We start from the raw sequence: 23758 nt of genomic DNA, 5'->3' as shown, positions 1-23758 counted from the left end.
TACCAACAACAAATATTAGAACCTTACTTATTTATGAAGAATATAGCTAACTTTTCTCATTAACTGAAATCCTTTTACATTGCCAAATGATGCGGGAGAACTCTGAAAAAAGTATAACAAAGTGTGATCATTGGCAACTAGTGTTGAGGATTCCCCATTCTTAGATACTCACAGACCCAGTATTGTTTTATTGCTGGCAGGTAATAACCAGACTTCATTCTCCTAGACTTTCACAAAATAAAATGAGTATTCAACAAAGAGAGGCACAATAGTCCTACTTTGTCCCTGATAAAACTTAAATTTAATTCCTTTCTGTTACCATTCAAGGCCAAAAAGCTGAAGGTCCTGGTTCTTGGGCATCTTTTGTCCTCTGGCAATGTCTCTTTGTTCCCCTCTATTTCAATACAGCACATGCTGTTCTAGCACACTAAATTCCACAAAGGCAATTTTAGGGGTAAACAATATGTGTATGCATACTTGAAATACAGCACTACATGGTTTTACATTATAGCACCGTTACCCAGAACATGCTTAAAGCACTAAATCTTTCTAGTATTTTCTTATCACCACTATCCTCTCCTTCCTCCTTTTAGAAAACCCATTAGGTTCCCTTTCTTCCAAACGGACTCTGACTCTTGGGCTTATTAGTTTATCAGAAAAAGAAAACCTATCTAACATTTAAACCTATGTCAGCCATTGTATTAAGCACCCTACATAATCTCATTTTTTTTTAAATTGGGCTTTAGAAGGTTTACAGAGCAACTTAGTCTCTCATTAAACAATTGTGACATCGGTAGCCAACCCCACGACATGTCAACATTCTCCGTTTCTCGACCTTGGGTTCCCCATTATCAGCTTTCTTGTCCCTTCCTGCCTTCTCGTCCTTGCCCCTGGTTTGGTGTGCCCATTTAGTCTTATTTTGTTTTATGGGCCTGTCTAATCTTTGGCTGAAGGGTGAACCTCAGGAGTGACTTCATTACTGAGCTATAAGGGTAACGGGGGCATACTCTTGGGGTTTCTCCAGTCTCTTTCAGACCAGTAATTCTGGCCTTTTGTGTGTGTGTGTGTGAGTTAGAATTTTGTTCTACATTTTTTTCCAGCTCTGTCCAGGACCCTCTATTGTGATCCCTGTCAGAGCAGTCAGTGTTGGTAGCTGGGCACCATCTAGTTGTGTTAGACTCAGTCTGGTGGAAGCTGTGGTAGCTGTGGTCTATTAGTCCTTTGGACTAATCTTTCCCTTGTGTCTTTGGTTTTCTTTATTCTTCCAAGCTCCAGATGGGTGAGACCAGTATCTTAGATCTTGGAGTATCTTAGATGGCCACTCCCAAGCTTTTAAGACCCCAGACACTATTCACCAAAGTAGGATGCAGAACATTTTCTTTATAAACTAAAAACCAAACCTGCTGCTGTTAAGTCGATTCCGTTATAAACTAGATCTCATTTATTTCTTATGACAACATGTAAGAATATTATCCCCATTTTATAGATGAGGAAATTGATTTCAAAGAGGTTAAATAATTTGTCTGCAGTCACACAGCTACTAAGTTGCACAGCCTGCACTGTAACCCAGGCTTGGCTGACCCCCAGGCTACTGTTACTACTACCAAAAACACCAAACCAGGTATGGTGACTCAGACTTGGAGTGACATTTTGGTTAGCAGTCAAAAGTGTTAACTGTTTACACTATGCAGGATCTCCCTCTTACTATTATTTAAAAAAAAAACCCGGATGCCATTGAGTCAGTCCCAACTCATGGCGACCCAGGTGTTGTAGAGTAGAACTGCACTCCACAGGATTTTCAAGGCTGTGACCTTTCAGAAGCAGATCACCAAGCCTTTGTTCCAAGTCACCTCTAGGTGGGTTCAGAACCATAGCTGAGGGCTTAAGCATTTGCGCCACCTGTGATTCCTTTGTTACTACTACATTAATCCTGCATTATGCTATCAATTCCAGGAGTAGCTGCTAGTTTTAGCCTTTTATTAGTCTTCGAGGAGTCTTGGGTGGTGCAAACAGTTAACATGCTTGGCTGCTAACTGCAAGGTAGGAGGTTTCACCCAGAGGTGCCTCAGAAGAAAGGCCTGGCAATCTACTTCTGAAAAAAAAATCAGCCATTGAAAATTCTATAGAACATAGTTCTATTCTGACACACATGGGGTTGCCCATGAGCTGGAGTCCACTGGAAGGGAACTGATTTATTAATTAGTCTTTGAAGAAAAGCAGGTCTTTGTGATTTGGCCACCATGTAAGTTCTGTTACCTGCCTAACCAACTTTGCTAATGTCCTGGTAGCTCAGTTTCTAGGCACCCTGTCTTTTCTCCCCTCCCCTCCCCCCTCTGCTTCTAGGCCCTGCATAAAATCCATTCCTCTGTCTTGTATGTTAGATTAGTGAATTAGAACATTCTGTCTTTTCTACCGTATTTTCACGCAAATAATGTGCACACTATGTTTTTGTCAACCACACACCCTGTGTGCGATGTTTTCATAAACGCTCTATATCAGTATTTTTTAATAGGTTGCTGACTTCAATATCAATTTCTTTTTCTGTCCAATGGATTTAATGTTACCAGGATAAAACTGATCTCATAGAAACTTTATTTTAGGTAGGTATTTTCCTAAACCAAGTGCAATCTATGCTGAATTGAACAGGTGAACAGGCTCATGATGGAAATGGGACGCCATGTTGAAACCAAAGAGTAAGGGTGCATGAAGAGTCAGAAATCAGTAAATAAGAAATGATGTTTATATTTTATTGCTTTCATAAATCTTAAACTGAAACATAATTTTTGATAATCAATGTCTTTAAAATCAACAACTAAAAGTCACCAGAAGAACTTGTTTTCATCTAAAAATATGCCATTTTAGTTGATTTATTCATTATCATTACCACCGTCATCATCTGACTCCCAAAACCCTTCAAAGTCCAATCCTTCATCACTATCGTCATTGAAATATCTCAGAGCTGCTGGCAGACATTCCTTCTATGACTCCTGAAATCATTATCATCACTGCCTTTGGTGTCTTCATCTTCATCATCAGTATTCTGCTGGTACACAATCCCAGCCTTTCTGAAGCTGTTGCAGATGGTTTCTGGGGTTATTTTCTCCCAAGTAGAAGCCACCTACCTGCAGACTTCTGTAAACGTAGCCTGCTTCAATGGTCCTAATGGTATGAACTCATGAATCCCAGACTGCATCCATTCATCTCACAAAAGTCTTGAGTAGGTGGTTGACCGCTATATCCAGCGGCTGCAGCTTATAGGTAAGACTGCCAGGTATGACTGCTATATGGGCACCAGTTATTATAATGTTGAACATTTTTTTCTTTGTGAGCAGCCATGGTGTCAAAAATTAATAAAGACTTTGAAAAGAATTCCTCCTGCCTGGCCTTATAACATTTATCTACCTGTACCTTCATAATATCATACTCCATCCATCGCTTCTTATTACAATGAACAACCACACTGGTGGGCAGTTTTTTGCAGGGCATGGTAACCCTCTTGAAAATCACCATCAGCTTTAATTTCACCCCACTCACACTGCAACCAAGGACTACAGTGAACTAAGTCCTCTTGTGCCCAGTGGTTGTAATGGCTACAGTTTTTGTATCTGAAGCAGCTACAGTGACTGGAATATCAAAAGACATTGGAACCTTGTCCATATTAATTACATCCATAGCAGAGATACTGAGTTGAGAGATTTCTTCGGAGACAAATTCACAGAAGTCAACCATCTTTTGCTCCCAGTCATCGGAAGTTGCTGGCCTACAGTGGTTCTCATTCTCACGGAAAGGCCATTCCTTTTCATGAATTTAGAAATCCAGGTGAAACATGCCTCAGAACCTGGGATTTTCTTTCATTTGCCAGAAGCTTCGCTTTGAACTGAAATGCAACAGTAGAGACAAATTGATTTTGTTCCCTTTGAGAAATAATGCATTCTTTCAAGTCATTCTCCAACTCAGGCCATTTTGTATTGGGCCCACCATGCACATTTCCATGGATTCATTTTCTCTAGCTCCTTTTTCTCTTTTCTATATCCACAAATGGATGACTCTCCAACCTCAAACTCTCTTGCTACCGCTCTGTTGCTTGATGCTTCTGCCCTAACAATGACTTTCAGTTTGAAATGGCCAGTGTAGGACTTGTGTTTAATTCCTGCCATGATCCTAAAGGGTTCTAAGATTTAGATTTATAAACTGAAAAAATATGCACAGTATAATTGGTAACTGGATGGTTCTAGTAAAGATGTAGCAAAATTCAAATGTGAGGTATACAAGAAGCATCTTTTTCCATGCTTGCAAGCACATGACTAAGGTGACTTATGATCATTGATCAAAGACATTGGTGTTAATAAGACTATGGGTAGTGGTTAAAGTGCTCAACTGCTAACCAAAAGGTCGGTGGTTTGAAACCACCAAGCAGCTCCATGGGAGAAAGATGTGGCAGTCTGTTTCTGTAAAGATTTACAACCTTGGACATACAGTTAAGGAGCGGCTGGTGGATTCGAACTGCCAACTGTTTGCTTAGCAGCCATAGTTAGTAACCACTGCACCACCAGGGCTCCTCCAATTGACTGCATGTGATTTATGGATAGGCTTCAGTAGGTTCAAGGTTTGGATTGATGACTCAAAAGCAATGGGAATATAATTATCAACTTAACATAAACAAATACACAGTTTTAATTGGTTATTTTCCAATTACCGGGTATCTCGGTCATCTAGTGCTGCTATAACAGAAATACCACACGTAGATGGCTTTAACAAAGAGAAGTTTATTCTCTCATAGTCCAGTAGGTTAGAAGTCTGAATTCAGGGCACTGGCCCCAGGTGAAGGCTTTCTCTCTCTGTCAGCTCTGGAGGAAGGTCCCTGTGACGCATCAGTGTTCCCTTAGTCTGGGAGCATCTCAGTGCAGGAACCTCAGGTCCAAAGGACGTGTTCTGCTCCTGGCACTGCTTTCTTGGTGGTATGAGGTCCCCCTGTCTCTCTGCTCGCTTCTCTCTTTTATATCTCATCAATATAACTGCCACTAATCCAGTTCATTTCATGATAGTGAGAGGATTTACAACACATAGGGAAATCACATCAGATGATAAAATGGTAGACAATCATACAATACTAGGAATCATGACCTAGCCAAGTTGACAGATATTTCTGGGGGACACAATTCAATCTATGACACCAGGGTACTACTAAACTCAATCCATGACTTCTTGATCATGGCTCATACTTTTATTATACAAATATGATCAAGAGTAACATTTTCAGACTACTGAATGAGGGTGAATAAGGTAAAAATTCACTTCTGGAAATGTCACGAGACATGCATGATATATACATGGGCATGCTAAGCCAAAACTTTTAAATATAATTTCATCATTTTTGCATGTTATATATGTGCGCACACTATTTACGTGGATGTACTATTTGTGAAAAAAAATTGGTATTCTCTAGAATTTTCTCCAAAAAGATTCTTATGCAGCTTTCATATGCTCATATTAGAAACTCATGGAATAAATGTAATGTTGAAAGACAATTGCCACTTTGGGGAGCAATTTTATTTATTGTGCTCCTTACTATTTGTTGCTCTCCTTGAACAGTTGTCAGACTTAAGAACCTTCTACTTATAAACTTAAGAATAATTTTAGGGTTTCCAAACGAGAACCTAAGATTTTCACCTAGGACTGTAACGACTGAATGAATATTCTGAATATAAAATATTATTTCTACTAAATACTTTTTCTACTTAAGAATGCAAATATTAAAGAAATATTTACTCAGTAAATATTTTTTGAATGTCTTTATATTAAGTATCTCCCTAGACACTACCTACTTACCCCTTCTCACAATCTTTTTTGGGGGAAGAAACACTGTTTAAAATTAAAAGTGAGTTTTCTCAATACAATAACACTTATTTTTCAAAAAACTAGAAAATATCAACAAGCATATATTCTTAGATGTCTCTTTACAGACTCAGAAATGGCATTTATGATGGGCTGGAGACATTTTTCCAGACCTCAATTAAAGTATTATCATTTGATTAGTTAAAAAGTTTGCACGATATATAGTCAAAGGACATCGCTTCTGTTTGAAATTCTACGTAATCAACAACTTGGCTCAACCTTAACTCTTTTTAAAATTTTATTTTGCCCTCTTTTTCTGAGTTGTTCCTCCCCTATTAATATAAACTCACGGTCTTCTAATGCTCCTATATATAGGGTCCTTTGAGTTGCTGTTGTCAATTCGATCCCATATAGACAGTTCTTAAAAGGGCATAATGCTGCAAGCAGACTTTTTTTCACCAGTTAAGTCAAACTCTTTTTTTGGTTTTAAGAAGACTTCAAGGGATATTTTCAGCTTAAGATTTAAAGATTATCTCAAGGCAATAGTTTGGACATTCATCCAGCCTCCATGGCTCCAGAAAGTCTGGAGTCCATGAGAATTTGAAATTCTGTTCTGCATTTCTCCCCTTTTGATCACGATTCTTCTTTTTGATCTTTGATCAAAATGTTCAGTAATGGCAGCTGGGCACCATCCAGTTCTTCTGGTCTCATAGCAAAGGAGGCAGTTGTTCATGAAGCAACTAGCCACACATTCCATTTGCTCCTCCTATTCCTGACTCTCCTTCTTCATTTGTTGCTCCAGGCAAATAGAACATAAAAACCCGAAACCGAACCCGTTGCCAACGAGTTGATTCTGGCTTATTGCAACCCTACAGGACAGAGCAGAACTGCCTCATAGTGTTGCCAACGAATGGCTAGTGAATTTGCTGACCTTTTGGTTATCAGCTGTAGCTCTTAACCACTGTGCCACCAGGGCTCCAAATAGAACACAGATAGATGTAAATCAAAACTACAGTGAGATACCGTTTCACTCCAACTAGAATGGCTATGATAAAGAAAACAAAACAGAAAATAACAAATGATGCCAAAGATGTGGGAAAATGGGATAGCTGTTGTGGGAAACAGTGTGGTGTTTCCTCAAAAAACTAAAAATAGAACTACCATATGACCCAGCAATTCCACTCCTAGGTATGTATTCAAAAGACTTGAAAGTAGAGACTCAGAGAATCATACACCAATGTTCATTGCAGCAGTATTCACAATAGCCAAAAGGTGGAAAAAACCTAAATGCCCATCAATAAATGAATGGATAACCAAATGCAGTACATACATACAATGGAATACTACTCAGCCAGTAAAAGAAATGAAGTCGTGATACATGCTACAATATGATTGGAGCTTGAAGACATACTGAGTGAAACAAGTCAATCGCTAAAGAACAAATACTGTATGACCTCACTTACATAAAAAGGCAAGAAAAAGCAAATGTATAGAGATCATAGTTTATTAGTTGCTTACCAGGGGCAGGAGGGAGGAAGAAAAGGAGAGGGGTTAACCGCGATGAAAAATTGTACCAACAGTAGAGTTGCACAGCCAATTGTTTTAAGTGCTGTAAGTTGTACATCTGTAAAAAATTGAACTGGAAAAAGTCGTGTGATAGACACATTTACAAGAATGACGCACACAAAAAAAGAGTACCTGCTGAGGCTGTTTATGTACATCCAAACACCTCATGGGATTTGGTTCTTTGGTTTGGAGGTTTAGAGTGATGGTTTCATGGGACATTTCAGTTAATTGGCCTAATAGGACGTTTAGTGCTTCTCTTCTACTTCCTAGCTCATTGTGTAGTTCCTGGGGTCTTAAAAGCTTGCAAGAGGCCATCAACCTTAACTTTTGAATGGATAAACATTTACTGAATATGGTACATGGGAATACAAAAATGAGTAACATCCTGCGTAGGGCAGATAAGAACTAAATGTAGAATGCAGATTTGCTATCAAATAGAATACAATGTGTTTCAATTCTATAATAGATGAATGCACAAAGAGTTTAGGTTGTTGCAGAGAGCCTAAGGCAGTCTACAAAAAAAAAAAAAAAATAGTTCTGATTTTTTAGCTAACACGTATTTTTAAGGAGAAAAGCACATTCTAATTTAATGCTTGTGGTTGAGGGAAAGATTCAAGCCATACCTCTTTTCCTATTGATTAACCATGGTTCTCACTTAACACAGTAGTGTGCGCGCCAATTTGCTGTTAGCACAGAAATTAGTATAACTCTGCATTGAAAGGAAGGGTATTTACAAATTATTGATCTATCTAATAAATGAAAATTCACTATAAAAATCACAATAAGGGGCATTTTGCCGGAGACAACAAAATAAGACGTCACTACGGATAACCAACGACGTTACGTCAACGTTGTGGCGTCACTTCAGTAAGTACAAGCGGCACAAGAATTAAGGCCCAGCATAGCCCTCCATGTTTCAGTTCGCCGCGCAAAATCTGAGCAAGTTTTCAGGAAATGCAGCTGACCTTTGCGAAGCCAAGAAGATAAGAGAGTCAAGGCCGGGGAGCCGTTATCAACGCGCATAAGACAGCACTCACGTCAAGCCAAGGAGCGAAGGAAAAACCTACGTATGGCTCGTATATCTCCCGGCAGCGCAGGTCTTCCGAGGCCCCACCCACTCCTTGCTCCAGAGCCCGCTAGACGCCCGGGAGAAGTGGGAGGCAAGGGTGAGTAGAGCCGAATGCGCATGCGCCCTCCGGTTCCAGGCAGCCAACCCGCAATCTCGCGAGAGTTGGGAGTCGGTGGCGTAGGTAGTTGTCCTGGTTGCTGGCGAGATAGATGATATCTGCCGGTGGAAGAAGAGGAGGTGAAGTTACGTCCAGACTTCAGTCTCTCTTTCGCTTTCCTTTCCCTCCCCCTTACCCTCCGCCCCCCTGTAAATCAGCCTGCTTCCCCTGACCTCGGTGACCTGGCTGGCCCCGCCCACTCTCCTCGACGTGATTCCCGCCGTGAGGTAAGCAGCGGGTCGAACCCGGAGCTCCGCGGAGGAGGAGACTGACGACCAGGAGGAGTGTGCTGGGTCCCGCTCAGGCCCGTCACGGAGCCGCGGCGCGGGGGAGAACTCGGGGAGTCCTCTTGCCCCTCCATCAGCTCATTACCCAGGCTTAAGCCTCTTCCTCCGTCCCTGCCGGACCCAGCCCCTGGCAGCAGCGGCTGACGCAGCCGGAACACAATGTCGTCCGCGGCCGAGCCTCCGCCACCCCCGCCTGCCGAGAGCGCGCCTTCCAAACCCGCAGCCTCCGCCGCCAGCGGTGGGAGTAACTACAGCAACAAAGGCGGACCAGAGGGCGTCGTGTCCCTGGCGGCTCCCTCTGCAGTCAGCGCCGGCCCCGCGGACGCCGAGATGGAGGTGAGGGACCTGAGGGCGGCGTGTGGCGCGGGGAAAGGAGAAGCTGGTTCCCTCGTCCTGACTTTAGAGATCAGACGCAAAGCCCTGCTTCACTCCTCTGCAGCAAACTCGGTCTCGGGCCCTTTGGATTCAAACGATGCGCCCATCTTTGTGCCATCATGCTTATCGTATCTAGACTCAAATGGATTCCGGACAGTTTGCCTCTAAAATTATCCGCTGCTTTAACAAATCTTGCCAAATCCTCGATCGCTCTTATTAAACAGATGTTTTTGATTATTGTGGCTGAGTGGGAGCTACCCGTTGCTTTTCACTGGATTCCCATAATTCCCTCTCCAATTTGTGCGAATCTAGTTTTTAGTTTCTACTGAACTTGGGGGAGGGGCGAGGGATGTGCCGCTTAGGAGTGAGAGATGGACTTTTGGGAGAGGGAGGCAGCGCATCCGAGGACTTGGGCCTCCTTTTCTTTTTCCTGGTCCTTTCGGGGGCGGTATCTGTTCTGGGCAGAAACAATGGCGAGAGCTGGATGGCCGAGTGCGCTGTCGGGATAAGCGGGGCGCAGCTGCTCTCCTGGAGGGAGAAGAGGCCCCTCCCAGGCACTGTTCCACTGGGAGGGTAGCGGCCAAGGCAGCAGCAACTGTCCTAGACCCCCATTTAATTTTGCGGGAATGGATGGGTGGATGAATGAATTAGTGAATATGGGGTGGTTGGTTGGCTTTCAGTCCAGCGCAACTCCTCTTTTTGGGCCTTGACCCCTTCCTTTTAGATACCGCTATCTATTTTTTAATACGTACTGCCAGATCTTGTGGGCCAGGGGGACGGTGACTGTACTGCGGGGGTGGAAAGATAGGGAACTGCCAGGCCCGGTCTGTTGGGTATGCAGCAAGGCTTTGCGATATCTGGGAAGAAAGTGATTGCTTCTTCAATTTTTATTCTTGGCCTTCGACCTGTTTTGAGATATTTTAGAGTCGCAGCACGAGGATTTCGGGATTTTACCATCCTTAGGCGGGATGAAGGTAATATTTCTCTAAAATGGTACCCTGATGCAGAATTAATATTATCAGGAAACAGTAGCGCAGTTTACTAGAAAGGCGTTTGCTGTAGTAGTTTTATTTGAGCATCAAACAGCTAATCTAGGGTAAAGAAATTAACATTACATTATTAGTCTTTGCAAGAACTTTTAGTGGTGAGGGTAGGTTTTAGTTGAAGAGGAAATCCGATATTCTGTAGTTTCCAGTGATTGAAGTTTGTTTCAAATTAAGATGTATCTAGTGTTGCTTCCCCCACCCGCCTTTTCCTTTTAAGGTTTTTAAATGTTTTTTTTTTGATTACCAGGTGTGTTTAACTTGGATTCCTGCTTCATGGCTTCAGGGGTTTTAAAAAACAGTGAAATTGAAAACAAAATTGTGTGTGAATGCACAGTTCTGCAGAGAGATGTTCATAGTGTTCATCAACTTCTCAAAAGGCTCTGCCATTCAACCTTTGGAATAACAAGTAGATGTTTTCCCAGAGGTCTTATTTAAATATTAAAAAGCTGAGTAATTTAAAGCCTGAACTAAATATTTTGGTTTTGAATTGCTATTTTTAAATTAAAATTGAATTAAATTTAAAAAATGAATGTCAGTGTGATGATAACAACTACTCCCATAGGAAGTTAGTGGTAATTTTCATTTGTCATATGAGGAAATTGAGTCTTTTGGTAAGTAGAATCTGTAATAGAACCCAGGTCTTGTTCCAGAACTGACCCTTTTCCCACACATCTTGCTGTGTCATGTTTTTACAGAGATATGGGCAATTTTGTTCATTGAAGAATGACCTAGTAAGTTATTTCTATGGCTACTAACCAAAAGATGGGCAGTTCAAATCCATCAGCTACTTGTTGCAAACTCTATGGGGCAGTTTTATTCTGTCCTCTAGGGTCGCTATGGGTCAGAATGGACTCAACAGCAATGGGTTTAATATAGGAATATCAGTAATTTTATCTTTTATCAGTACACCTTTTCACTGACTAGTTTTGATTTTTTTTCCTTCACGTTACAGTGATATATTTTAAAATATATGTTCCCTTGGTCCTTTTTTTTTTTTTTTAGTCAGAATTTAGAAGTCAGAGAAGTTCACTGATAAAGACTGGGTTTGGGTACACAGGCATTATATATCTGACAATCTTGACCTATTTCAAAGTTGAAAAAAAATAGTTTAAAATGCCTTTTTTCTTCTTTGAAAGTAGAATGTAAGGTAGATTTTTTTCCAAAATCAGGAAGTATGAAGTTGTGTCTTCACTAATTTTATTTGACAAAGCTGACCTTTCTGGAAGTATTAGCTGGTCTTCCTATGTATTCAGTTAATCTTTTCTTTTTGCTTGAGAAGTCAAGGGAGCAATCCCATTTTTTGTTTATTATCCTTTTGATAATGTGGAGCCTTTCTTTGCACACCTTCATCTCTCACTCTTGACCCATGATAAATAGGCACAGTATATGCCTCAAGCTTCCTGTAGTACAAATGTTTTTACTGTGAAAGAGATAATGACTACTGTTGGAAAAGCAATTTTATTTTTCTAGGGCATATTTGACTCTTTATGATATTCCAGCAACATTTTGTAAGTAGACTAGGTATGGGGCTTTCCCTTTTTTATATGTTGCGACTAGAGATTCGTGATAAGCATAATGTTATACAGGTGCCTAAGGGTCTTAGCAATGAAGTTAGATTTGAATTTAGGTCATTTGACCCCTTGTTTTTGTACCTATTAACACCTATACCAGCTTCTCCCTCTCATCTTTTTATTATACATTAGGTTTATTATAGCACGTATTACCAAGCACAGATTTGTACATCATTAATTAAAATTAAGCCTTTACCACCTGGTCTTAGGTAGTTTTTTTAGTAGATGAGTAGAACTTTGCAGTGTAGAAGTTGTTACTGATTTTTGTTGTTTGTGGCATTTCATATGTCAGGGTGAGTAAATTTGCATGAACAGCACATTTATTACTCATTTAGGAATCAAATGTAGTTAAAGAATATTCAATTTAGACTTCTGTGATAATGTTCTGTAATACTTCAGAAGATGAAAATCAGAGTGACTAATAATGCTACTCTCTAGATGTACATTTGTGTAGTCCACAGAGCAGCTACTACAATTCTTATGAGAAAAAGGGAATAGGTTTTTTTCCCCCCACATTTGATACCTTTTACTTTTTCCACAGTTATTATTGATTAGAATAAGAGAAACAGTTACCGATATGTCTTTTACTGAAGGCAATTTTATTCTAGAATGATGTAGGTGGTAATCTCATGTTTTATTCTTGGTAATGGCCATATGGTTTTCATATGAGTTGTATAGCTTGTTATCCCCATGGTATTTAATTTCATCTAGATTTCCTATGAGGTTAGGTGACAACCATTTAAGTATTAGAAAGTTTAGGGGAGAAGTTTATTATTTGGAATGTAATTTGAACAATAATTAGTCTAAAATGGTGTTGACTATTCTTGACTGTTCCATGTATTTCCTCCTTCCCAGGAAGTATTTGATGATGCGTCACCAGGAAAGCAGAAAGAAATCCAAGAACCAGATCCTACTTACGAAGAAAAAATGGTATGTTCTAGGCACATGGATAGAGTCTATAATGGAAACTTTTTATTGGGTGATTAAATATACTGAATGTTTTATGTTTAATTTTTTTTAACTAGGGTATTGATTAAAATTAAATATGTGTAATAGGAGGTATTATGACTTTTGTAATAGTCGTATTTACCTATATAAAACAAATAGAAGTATTACGTGAATTAAAATGTTACACAGTTATTTAGATTATATTAGTACTGCATTTAAGATTTTAACATCTGGAGGGTGGTGAGTTAAATTCCACAGAAAATAGTTATTGAGCATATGCTTTTTCTGCATCTGTCTAGCATTGTACTCTAGAGGTTATAAAGAGATACATGGTCCTTGTCCACAGCATTCTTACACCAAAAGAGAAGATACTTGAATCCTAAAGTCCCAGCTCATAGCCCATAGTTCCAGGAAACCTGGCTTAACCAGTACCAAGAAGACCATTAAATTCAAATTTAGATTTAATAATAAAGATGGCTAACAGTGAATGCTGATATGCAGCAGGCACTGTTCAAAGTGCTTTTTTGTGGATTAAACTCATTTAATTGGATAGAAAATCCGAAAAGTTAAAATAACAATGTGTAAATTAAGTAATAACACATCACACAGTGTGCTCCTAAAGGGTAGGAATAGTGTTTTAATCTTCCTGTATTCACCCAGGAAAATATCTGGCACGTAATGGATCTTAACAATATTTTTTGAAATGTATTTTCTCTTTTTCCATTGACTTTCCCTTTGATATCAGTAAATGTTTTTGAATCTTTTAAATCGTTTAATTAAAAATCCTGAAATTATGTATGTATTTGTATGTAACAACGTATGTGTGCATGTGTATATGCATGATATATGTATAATATTAACAATGTGCAAATTATAAATGATATTAATGATTTAATATTATATAATGTGTGTATGTAATTATCCTATTTCCTTTTTTCACTGCCATACTTATTTGAAGAAATATATTTGCCATCTCTAGTTTTCCCACTGACTCCTTTAGCCCTTTACAATTTAGCTTCTGCCACTAACACTGTATTAGTGAATTTCTAATTGCTAATTTTGTGGTATATTTTTAGTTTTGTTCTTCATGATCTCACTTACGTTTGACATTGTTGACCCCTCAAAAATCTTTTACTTGGGAAAAAAAAAAATACTGCCTTGAGAGACCTTTTTTTTCCTTATGATAGATCCAGTTTATTTCTCTCTTTCTTTGTCCTTTGTTAAATTCTGAACATTTTCTCCTTGGGCATTTTGAGCCTTATCGTTGGTTTTCAGCTGTCATCTCTGAACTGATTACTTCCATATCTTTATCTCCAGCCCAGATCCCTCCAACCATTATTTTCATTTGCTTGCTGGACATCTACTTCTAAATCTCATTGTTAACTGTGATTTGGAAATATCCCAAACTGAATTCATTATCTTTACCCACAAACCTGCTTAGTGTTATCTCATTGAATGAAAGGCTCTCTTAATATATACCAAGCTGCTGATGACAATACCTCATACTTTAAATAATAGTCTTCCTAGTTTTAGCTCATAAATATTTCTGATCGTTTTCAGCATTCCCTAGTTTAGCATTCCTGTATTATTGCTTGAATTATTTTGTTGGCTTCTTTATTTGCTTTCCTTTTTATGATCTGGCCTCATCCAATCTCTTCATGTTTTTGCAAAGTAATCTTTATGACACAAATCTGATTATATAATGGAGGTTTTCAGTGATTCTCCACAATGCTTTTCATCTTCCTGGTGGCCTTTAGTGCAGATCTCTTCTTGTTTCTCCCAAGTTTTTCAGTCCTAATTTCATTTCCTTTTTTTGACATGAGCTTTACTTGAACAATTTTCTTCTAAACAGGCACCCTTGTCATCTGCTGCTCCCTAATCATAGGCAAGTCTTGCTACTACTCTTCATTTCTGAACCCAGGATGCTGAGCATTACTGGTGAAAACTAAATACTACTACTGATTGGTGCCAGCATAAATTTATGGTTTTTACTCTGTTGGACTTTCAGTATTTATTGTTCATCAGTCCTATTTAGTCATTCTAAACTTTACCATTCTCATCAGGCTTCCTACTCTACTTCTGCCATACCATCATCTTTACTCTTCTTCCACAAAGAATTACAGGTTTATCTTTAATTTATTTTCTCTATTTTTAAACATACTTACAGCTCCTGCTGTCTTACTTTATTTTCTCCTGTCTCTGAGAAAGAGGCCATTCATTTTAATCTATTTGCTTTTATAATTGATTCCTGGCCTTACTCCACTGTTTTCTCCTTTTTAGAATCTGTTAGTTTCCCTCCTTTGACCTCTTCTCTTTAGCCTTTTAAGATCTCTAGTCATTTCCATTTTAACCTTTCCATTCCTTCAAGTACAAAGGTATTTGCCTGTTTTTCTCCCTAACCTATACCACAAATTCCACTGGAAACTTATTCTGTATTCATTGTTTTGAATTCTTTAGTTCTTTGTAACTGCTTTGTAATTCTGTGACTACTTAATTTTTCTCCCTCTCTAAATTGAAGGGGGAGAGATGGAGTAGTAGAGCATCTTGAAATCATTGGAGTATTCTGTGTAGAGCCCTGGTGAAGTTTATACTTAAATGCTTAAGGCTGTAGTTCTCAGACTTGACAATGTAGAAAATTACAAGGATCTCAGATAATTTTGATCTGATGGGTTGTGAACCACACTTTGAAAAATATTGTCTTAAGACATCTGGAGCCATTTAAAGGTTTTTTTGAGCATTAGAAAAGTGTGATAAGATCTAAGAGTTAGGGGTTCTCTTCCCACAGACACATACATGCTCCAGTCTGTGCTGAATGATCACCTCAGTTAGGGTTATTCTGACCATCTTAGTTAAAGTTTCAGTACCAGTCCTTCTCCCCATCTTCTCTACCCTGCTTTATTTTACTTCTGAGAACCTATCTCCTTCTAACATTTGTATAACTTACCTATTGTGTTTATTTTCAGTATTGGGTTATGATGAAAACTTCATAAGGAAACAAAGGACTCCCCTTCTAGTAGACACGAAAGTATTTTTTTAATTGAACTGTTTAAGAAGATAATGTTGATTTGAAAGTATTTTGAAAAAAGTGCATATTCAGTGATTTTGAATATTATAGAAGAATTTTGACATTAAATGTCTCAGGGCCTGATATCTAAATTAATTTCCAAAGCTTGCTTATCATAATTCCAAGCATGGTTATCATAATTGAATAGAAATTTTGTTTTACCCCCAACTTCTTCTGGTTGCATGTTTTTGGCTTTTCTTTCATTATATGTGAGTTAAGAAATGTAATCGTGCAAAATACACATACATATCAGTTCAGTTTTAAACAGTTTGTAATTTTGAAAAACAAAAACGTCTGAGGCTTGTCATCTATAGGATATTATCAGAGAGAAACATGTTAATCCATTATCTGGATCTGAACACTCTGTTCTTGTGTAGATTAGATTGGACTGCTTTGACAACTGTCATTTGTGACCCAATGAAACACTCTCACCATGTGCCTTCTGGTTAGCACATTGGTCTTCAGTTTTTACAATGGTGCTATTTTTAAAAATGATGTTCTCTTTCTAAAAAATACATAACTTGTACAGATTATGGTGTTTGGATAGCTTTGATGTTTGCTAGGTAAAATATCTTTTCATAATTCAAAAACTGACATTTCAAGTATTTATAGGCAAAAAATTTTTAAATAACTGGTTTTTATGTTTATTGAAGTCTTCCTGTTTCTCCTTTAATTAGTGTGTCTGTAAAAAGTATATTGTGTAAATGAGACTCTAGATCTTATTATTTTATGAGAACTTGTGTTCAAGGATCTTAAAATTTCTGGTTCAAATAAATTCTTGTATTCTCTTGGTATAATAATAGAGAATATCCAAAAGGGTACCAGATGGCAGATATGGAAGGAAGGGATAGTATAAAGAACACCATTGGGCTAATGAATATTTCCTGAACTAGAAGATTTTTTTCAAGTGTGATACCTTTTTAAAAGTTGAGACAGCCTAACTGATGAGAAAGATCAATGCATTTTGTCCCACTTACGAATAAATTTACTTGTATTGGGCACCATCTTCTAATTTTTTAGTTGTTTTTTTTTTTTGTCAACTATATTGAAGTACAGTTTACATACAGTAGTTTTAAGTCTGGAATTCAATGAATTTTGACAAATATATACAGTTATTAAACTACCACCACGATTATGATGTAAAACAGTTTTGTCAAACCAAAAAAATTTGCCTCTGCCCCTTTACATTCAGTTCCCTCCTCCCACCACCTCTGATTTGCTTTCTATCACTCATTTTGCCATTTTTCAGAATATAGTATGTAGTCATATATAGCATGTAGTCTTTTGTGTTTGGCTTTTTTCATTTAGCATCATGCTTTTGAGAGTCAGCCATTATCAGTAATTTGTTCTCTTTTTATTGCTGAGTTCATTGTGTGGAGGTACTTGAAACTTTGATTCCTGAAGTTTTATTGATATTCTGATAAAATATGTCTTAAAATTTTTTTGCAGCAAACTGACAGAGCAAATAGATTTGAGTATTTATTAAAGCAGACAGAGCTGTTTGCGCATTTCATTCAGCCTGCTGCTCAGAAGACTCCAACTTCACCTTTGAAGATGAAGCCAGGGCGCCCACGAATAAAAAAGGATGAGAAACAGAACTTGCTATCAGTTGGCGAGTAAGTAATAGTGTGTACTTTGTAACTGAATGAAATTTATTTTTGACAGTCTTCATCAGAAGCCTTGTTGTTGTTTGCTGCTGAGTTGATTCTGACTCATGGCAAACCCATACGTTACAGACTAGTACTGCTCCATAGGATTTTCTTGGCTGTAATCTTAACAGAAGCAGATTGCCAGGCCTCTTCTTCCACAGTACCGCTGTGTGGATTTAAACTACCAACCTGTAGCTTAGCAGTCAAGCATAAACAATTTGCAGTGGGGACCTGAAATCACTTAATTAAAAAAAAGTGTTTTAATGCTGTTTTAGTTCTCTAGTGTTGCTGTAACAGAAATACCACAAGTGGATCGCTTTAACAAAGAAAAATGTATTCTTTCTCAGTCTAACAGGCTAGAAGTCCAAATTCAGGGTGCCAGCTCCAGGGTTAAGACTTCTGTCAGCCCCGAAGGAAGGTCCTTGTCATCAATCTTCCCCTGGTCTAGGAGCTTCTTGCGTAGGGACCCCAGGTCCAAAGGACACAAGCTCCTAGCTCTTCTTGCTTGATGGTCTCTCTTATATCTCAAAAAGAGATTGACTTAAGACATAGCCTAATCATGTAGGTTGAGTCCTGCCTCATTAACATAACTATTGCTGATACTGTTTCATTAACATCATAGATACAGGATTTACAACACAGGAAAATCACATCGGATGACAAAATGGTGGACAGTCACATAGTACTGGGAATCATGGCCTAGCCAAGTTGACACATATTTTGGGGGGACACAGTTCAATCCATGACAAATGCTGTTTCTTTTTTACCCCCAGTTTGCTTGGCAAGATGTAGCCATAAATGTGTAATTAAATAAAAGTGTGCGTAATGCCTTATTTTTTATAGCAGTATATAGTTTATAGATTACAACAACCATATTGATTTGCGCTGTATGTGGGAAGGCTACCAAGCATGTAGTTTTGGAGGGAAGCATCAAGAAGTGAAAAGAATGGGTACCTTCTTAGGCTGTCACTCCGGTAATGGATGTTGCAGGTAGATCTAATTTTTTTGATAATCTAAGGTAGATACAAAGTTGAAAGTTTCAGAATTGATTAATAAATTTTATTAACCTGGATTAAGAAACCTGGCAATATGACAGCTTCAGAAAATTAATCTTTAAGGAGCTGTAATAACTGACTCTGGCAGGTGTAGTCTGGACTTGTGCATTTAAAAAACTTTTTTTTTAATTTTTAAGGAACTGATTATTTTCTGCCTGAATATAGGTATGACAGTTTTGTTACTGTTAAAATTTAGGAATTTAGCTAGTTTTTGTATAATACAGGTAACTCCTTGATGTCACCATGCCCTGAAGCTAGTGAGACATTTTATTCTTCATTCTCATATACTTTCTCAGCAATGCAGTCTTCATTTATAGCGTGGATTACTGATTCAGATCTAGTTGCTCTTGTTTCCTTCTCAGGTACACAAATTATTCCTGAGCCAAAGCTCCAGTCTATCCACCTCCCATCTTTGTTGTTATTTTTTGCTCATTCTCATCTGCCTGGCTTTGATTCAGTTACTGCTTGAACACTTCAGTGTGAGTTCTCTTCTCCGTGGATTCCATTGTTGATAGAAATTCCACTACTGCATTTTATTTTCCACATGCACCTTCTTTTCTCAGACATCCTCCATTTTTGCCATATGGGATTGTTTTGTCATTATACCTTTTGTCTCTCATTCAATAAATGGCATTCTTTTCTACATACTGTGTATAGTTTACAGCAGTTTTTCTAAATATTCCTTCTGTTTTGACAGTCAGATATTTCTTAGGGATATTCTCTGTCTGCAGTTTTAGATTAAATTTCTGTTCCCCTTTTGCAGGATCATTTATTTCTTTACAGAATTCTTATGTTTTCTTATTCTATTATGTTTTTCCCAGCCTATTTAGAGGGTAGTGATATCTATGCAAAATGAGGGTTTCACATCAGACAAAAATGAGGATTTTTTCATTATTTTGTTCATTTACCTTTGAAACGAGAATTGAACCTCTTTCTCAGATCTGCCGTTTAGAAAAGATTGGTATGTGCAACTCCTCCGTTGCCAGCGAGTATTTATTGGAATGCTAAACTAGGCTGAGGTGGATACCTATTGTATCCTTCCTAGTTCAAGATACAAGACAAATTATAACACTCACATGTACGTATAGGTAGGGAGAGGGCGGCAAGAATTAGTGCTGTTTTTTCCATTATACACATGATTGCTTTCTGAGTGGAGATTTTTGAAGGAAGGCTGTATTTTATTTGGGAATTTTTTATTTGGTTTATTGTAGTTTAAGTGGAAGTTTACATTTCAAGTTAGTTTCTTATACAAAAATTTATACATACATTCTCATTTGACCACAATTGCTCTCTACACTGTGACAGCACACTCCTCCTTTCCACCCCTGATGTCCCATGCCCATTCAACCAGCTCCTAACCCTCTCTGCCTTCTCAGCTCACCTCTGGACAGAAGCTGCCCATTTAGTTTCATGGATCTACTTAAGCTAAGAAGCACACTCTTAACGAGTATCATTTTATGTCCCACAGTCCAGTCCAATCTTTGTCTGAAGATTTGGCCTCGGGAATTGTTTTAGTTCTGGGTTGACAGAGATTCCAAGGGCAATGCTTTCCAGTGTTCCTCTGGTCTCAGTCAGACCATTTAGTCTGGTATTTTTATTAGAATATGAGTTCTGCACCTACCTTTCTCCTGCTCCACCAGGGACTCTGTTGTGTTCCCTGTCAGGGGGGTCATAGGTGGTAGCTGGGTACCATCTAGTTCTTCTGGTCTCAGGCTGATGGAGTCTCTGGTTTATGTGGCCCTTTCTGTCTCTTGGGCTGATGCTTTCCTTGTGTCTTTGGGGTTCTTCATTCTCCTTTACTCCATATGGTTGGGACAGTCTCTTGTATCTACTTGAGCTAAGAGGCATGCTCCTCACGAACATCGCTTATGTCGCACAGTCCAGTCCAATCCCTGTCTGAAGAGTTGGCCTCACAAATTGTTTTAGTTCTGGGCTGATAGAGAATCCTGGGGCCATGCTTTCCAGGGTTCCTTGAGTCTTATTAAAGTCTGGTGGTCTTACTAGAATTCCAGTTCTGCACCTCACCTTTCTCCTGCTCCATCAAGGACTGTCTCTTGTGTTCCCTGTCAGGGCAGTCATTGGTGGTAGCCGGTCACCAGCTAGTTCTTCTGGTCTTGGGCTGATGAAGTCTCTGGCTTATGTGGCCCTTTCTGTCTGTTGGGCTAATACTTTCCTTGTGTCTTTGGGGTTCTTCATTCTCCTTTACTCCAGGTGGTTGGGACCAATTGCAAGCCACTTGCAAGCTTTTAAGACCCCAGGCACCACTCACCAAAGTAGGATGCAGAACATTTTCTTAATAAGCTTTGTTATGCCAGTTGACCTAGATGTCCCCTGAAAACATGGTTACCAGACCCCTACCCCTGATACTCTGTCCCTCAAAGTGTTTGATTGTATTCAGGAAACTTCTGAGCTTTGGTTTAGTCCAGTTGTGCTGACTTCCCCCTGTAGTGTGTGCTGTCCTCCCCTTCACCCAAGAGAATTCCTGTCTACTACCTAGTTAGTAAACAACCCTCACCATCCCTCTCCACCCTCGTAACCATCAAAGAATGTTGTCTTCTGTGTTTAAACCTTTTCTTGAGTTCTTATAATAGTGGTCTTATACAATGTTTGTCTTTCTGTGACTGACTAAATTCACTCAGCATAATGCCCTCCAGATTCCTCCATGTTATATGATGTTTCATGGCTTTATCGTTGTCCTTTATCATTGTGTAGGATTCTTTTGTGTGGATATACCATAATTTGTTTATCTGTTCGTCCACTGATGGGCACCTAGATTGTTTCCATCTTTTTGCTGCTGTGAACAGTGCTGCAATGAACTTGGGTGTGCATGTATCTATTTGTGTGATGGCTCTTATTTCTCTAGAATATATTCCAAGGAGTGAGATAGTTGGATCATATGGTCCTTCTATTTCTAGCTTTTTAAGAAAGCACCAGATCGATTTCCAAAGTGGTTATACCATTTTATATTCCCATCAACAGTGTGTAAGTGTTCCAGTCTCTCCACAACCTCTCCAGCATTTATTATTTTGTGTTTTTTTGGATTAATGCTAACCTTGTTGGGGTGAGATGATATCTCATTGTAGATTTGATCTGCATTTCTCTAATGGCTGATGATCGTGAGCAATTCTTCATGTGTCTCTTAGCTGCCTGAATGTCTTCTTTGGCAAAGTGCCTGTTCATATCCTTTGACCATTTTTTAATTGGGTTATTTGTCTTTTCGTTGTTGAGATTTTGCAGTATCTTGCAGATTTTAGAGATTAGATGCTCATCGGATTTGTCGTAGCCAAGAATTTTTTCCCAGTGTTTAGGTTGTCTTTTTACTCTTTTGGTGAAGTCTTTTGATGAGTATAAGTGTGATTTTTAGAAGCTCCCAGTTATCTAGTTTCTCTTGTAATGCTTGTGCATTGTTACTTACGGTTTGTATTGTCTTTATGCCATGTATTAGGGCTCCTAGTGTTGTCCCTATTTTTTCTTCCATGATCTTTATTGTTTTTGATTTTATATTTAAGCCTTTGATCCATTTTGAGTTAGTTTTTGTGCATGGTGTGAGGTATGGGTCTTGTTTCAGTTTTTTGCAGGTAAATATCTAGTTATGCCAGCACCATTTGTTAAATGTCTTTTCCCCAATTCATGGACTTCGGGCCTTTGTCAAGTATCAGCTTCTGCTCATAGGTGGATGAGCTTATATCTGGGTTCTGAACTCTGTTCTATTGGTCTGTATCTCTTGTTGTACCAGAACCAGGCTGTTATGACTACCGTGGCGGTATAATAGGTTCTAAAATCGGGTAGTGTGAGGCCTCCCACTTTGTTCCTCTTCTTGAGTAATGCCTTACTTATTCGGGGCCTCTTCCCTTCCCGTATGAAGTTGGTGATTTGTTTCTCCATCTCATTAAAAAATGCTGATGGAATTTGGATCGGGAATGTATTGTATTTGTAGATTGGGTAGAATTGACATTTTCGCAATGTTGAGTCTACCTATCCATGAGCAAGGTATGTTTTTTTACATGCAGGTCTCTTGGTTTCTCGCAGTAGTAGCGTCTTGTAGTTTTCATTGTATAGATATTTTACGTCTCTAGTTAGATTTATTCCTAAGTATTTTATCTTCTTGGGGGCTATTGTAAATGGTGTTAATTGGGTGATTTCCTTTTCGAGGCTCTCTCTGTTGGTGTAAAGGAATCCAACTGATTTTCGTATGTTTATTGTGTATCCTGAAACTTTGCTGAAATCTTCTATTAGTTCCAGTAGTTTTCTTGTGGATTTCTTTGTGGTTTTCTGTGTATAAGATCACACCCTCTGCAAATAGAGATACTTTGACTTCTTCCCTACCAACTGGGGTGCCCTTTATATCTTTTTTAGCCTAATTGCTCTGGCTAGTACTTCCAGCACAGTGTTGAATATAAGAGTGGTAATAAAGAGCATCCTTGTGTGGTTCCCATTATAAAGGGGAATGCTTTCAAAGTCTCTCCATTTAGGATGATGGCTGTTGGCTTTGTATAAATGCCTTTAATTATCTTGACAAATTTCCCTACTATTCCTATTTTGTTGAGAGTTTTTATCATGAAAGGGTGCTGGACTTTGTCAAATGCCTTTTCTGCATTGATTGATAAGATCATGTGGTTCTTGTCTGTTGTTTTATTTATGTGATTGATTACATTGATTGTTTTTCTAATGTTGAACCATCCCTGCGTACCTGGTATAAATCCCACTTGGTCATGGTGAATTATTTTTTTGATACGTGACTGAATTCTATTGGCTAGAATTTTGTTGAGGATTTTTGCGTCAGTGTTCATGAGGGATTTTGGTCTGTAATTTTCTTTTTTTGTGGTGTCTTTACCTGGTTTTTGTATCCGGGTTATGCTGGCTTCATGGAGTGAGTTTGGGAGTATTCCATCCTTTTCTGTGCTCTGAACTAAGTTTAGTAGTAGTGGTGTTACTCTGACAGTTTGGTAGAATACTCCAGTGAAGCCATCTGGGCCAGGGCTTTTTTTTTGTTGGGAGTTTTTAAATTACCTTTTCAATCTCTTCTTTTGTTATGGGTTTATTTAGTTGTTCTATCTCTGTTTGTGTTAATTTAGGTAGGTAGTGCGTTTCTAGAAATTTGTCCATTTCCTCTGGGTTTTCAAATTTGTTAGAGAA

General features: G+C 38.6%; 1 protein-coding gene across 2 annotated transcripts in view; it reads left to right on the top strand.

Moving 5' to 3' along the window:
- The first annotated feature begins 8880 nt into the window (after positions 1-8880).
- The window catches only part of SMARCA5 (SWI/SNF related, matrix associated, actin dependent regulator of chromatin, subfamily a, member 5), a 47172-nt gene continuing 32294 nt past the window's right edge, over positions 8881-23758 (top strand). The window contains exons 1-3 of one of the 2 annotated variants that reach the window (XM_004378856.2): positions 8881-9250; positions 12762-12836; positions 17368-17534. In XM_004378856.2, coding sequence (XP_004378913.1) covers positions 9074-9250; positions 12762-12836; positions 17368-17534 — 419 coding nt within the window. In that variant the 5' untranslated portion in view covers positions 8881-9073. Of the gene's footprint in view, positions 9251-9327; positions 10264-12761; positions 12837-17367; positions 17535-23758 lie in introns of those variants that run through there. The other variant, XM_023733589.1, reaches the window with a different exon arrangement.

The sequence above is a fragment of the Trichechus manatus genome, unplaced genomic scaffold, assembly GCF_000243295.1.
Source record: "Trichechus manatus latirostris isolate Lorelei unplaced genomic scaffold, TriManLat1.0 scaffold00059, whole genome shotgun sequence".
Taxonomy (NCBI): domain Eukaryota; kingdom Metazoa; phylum Chordata; class Mammalia; order Sirenia; family Trichechidae; genus Trichechus; species Trichechus manatus.
This window is presented reverse-complemented; position numbering and strand designations above follow the sequence as displayed.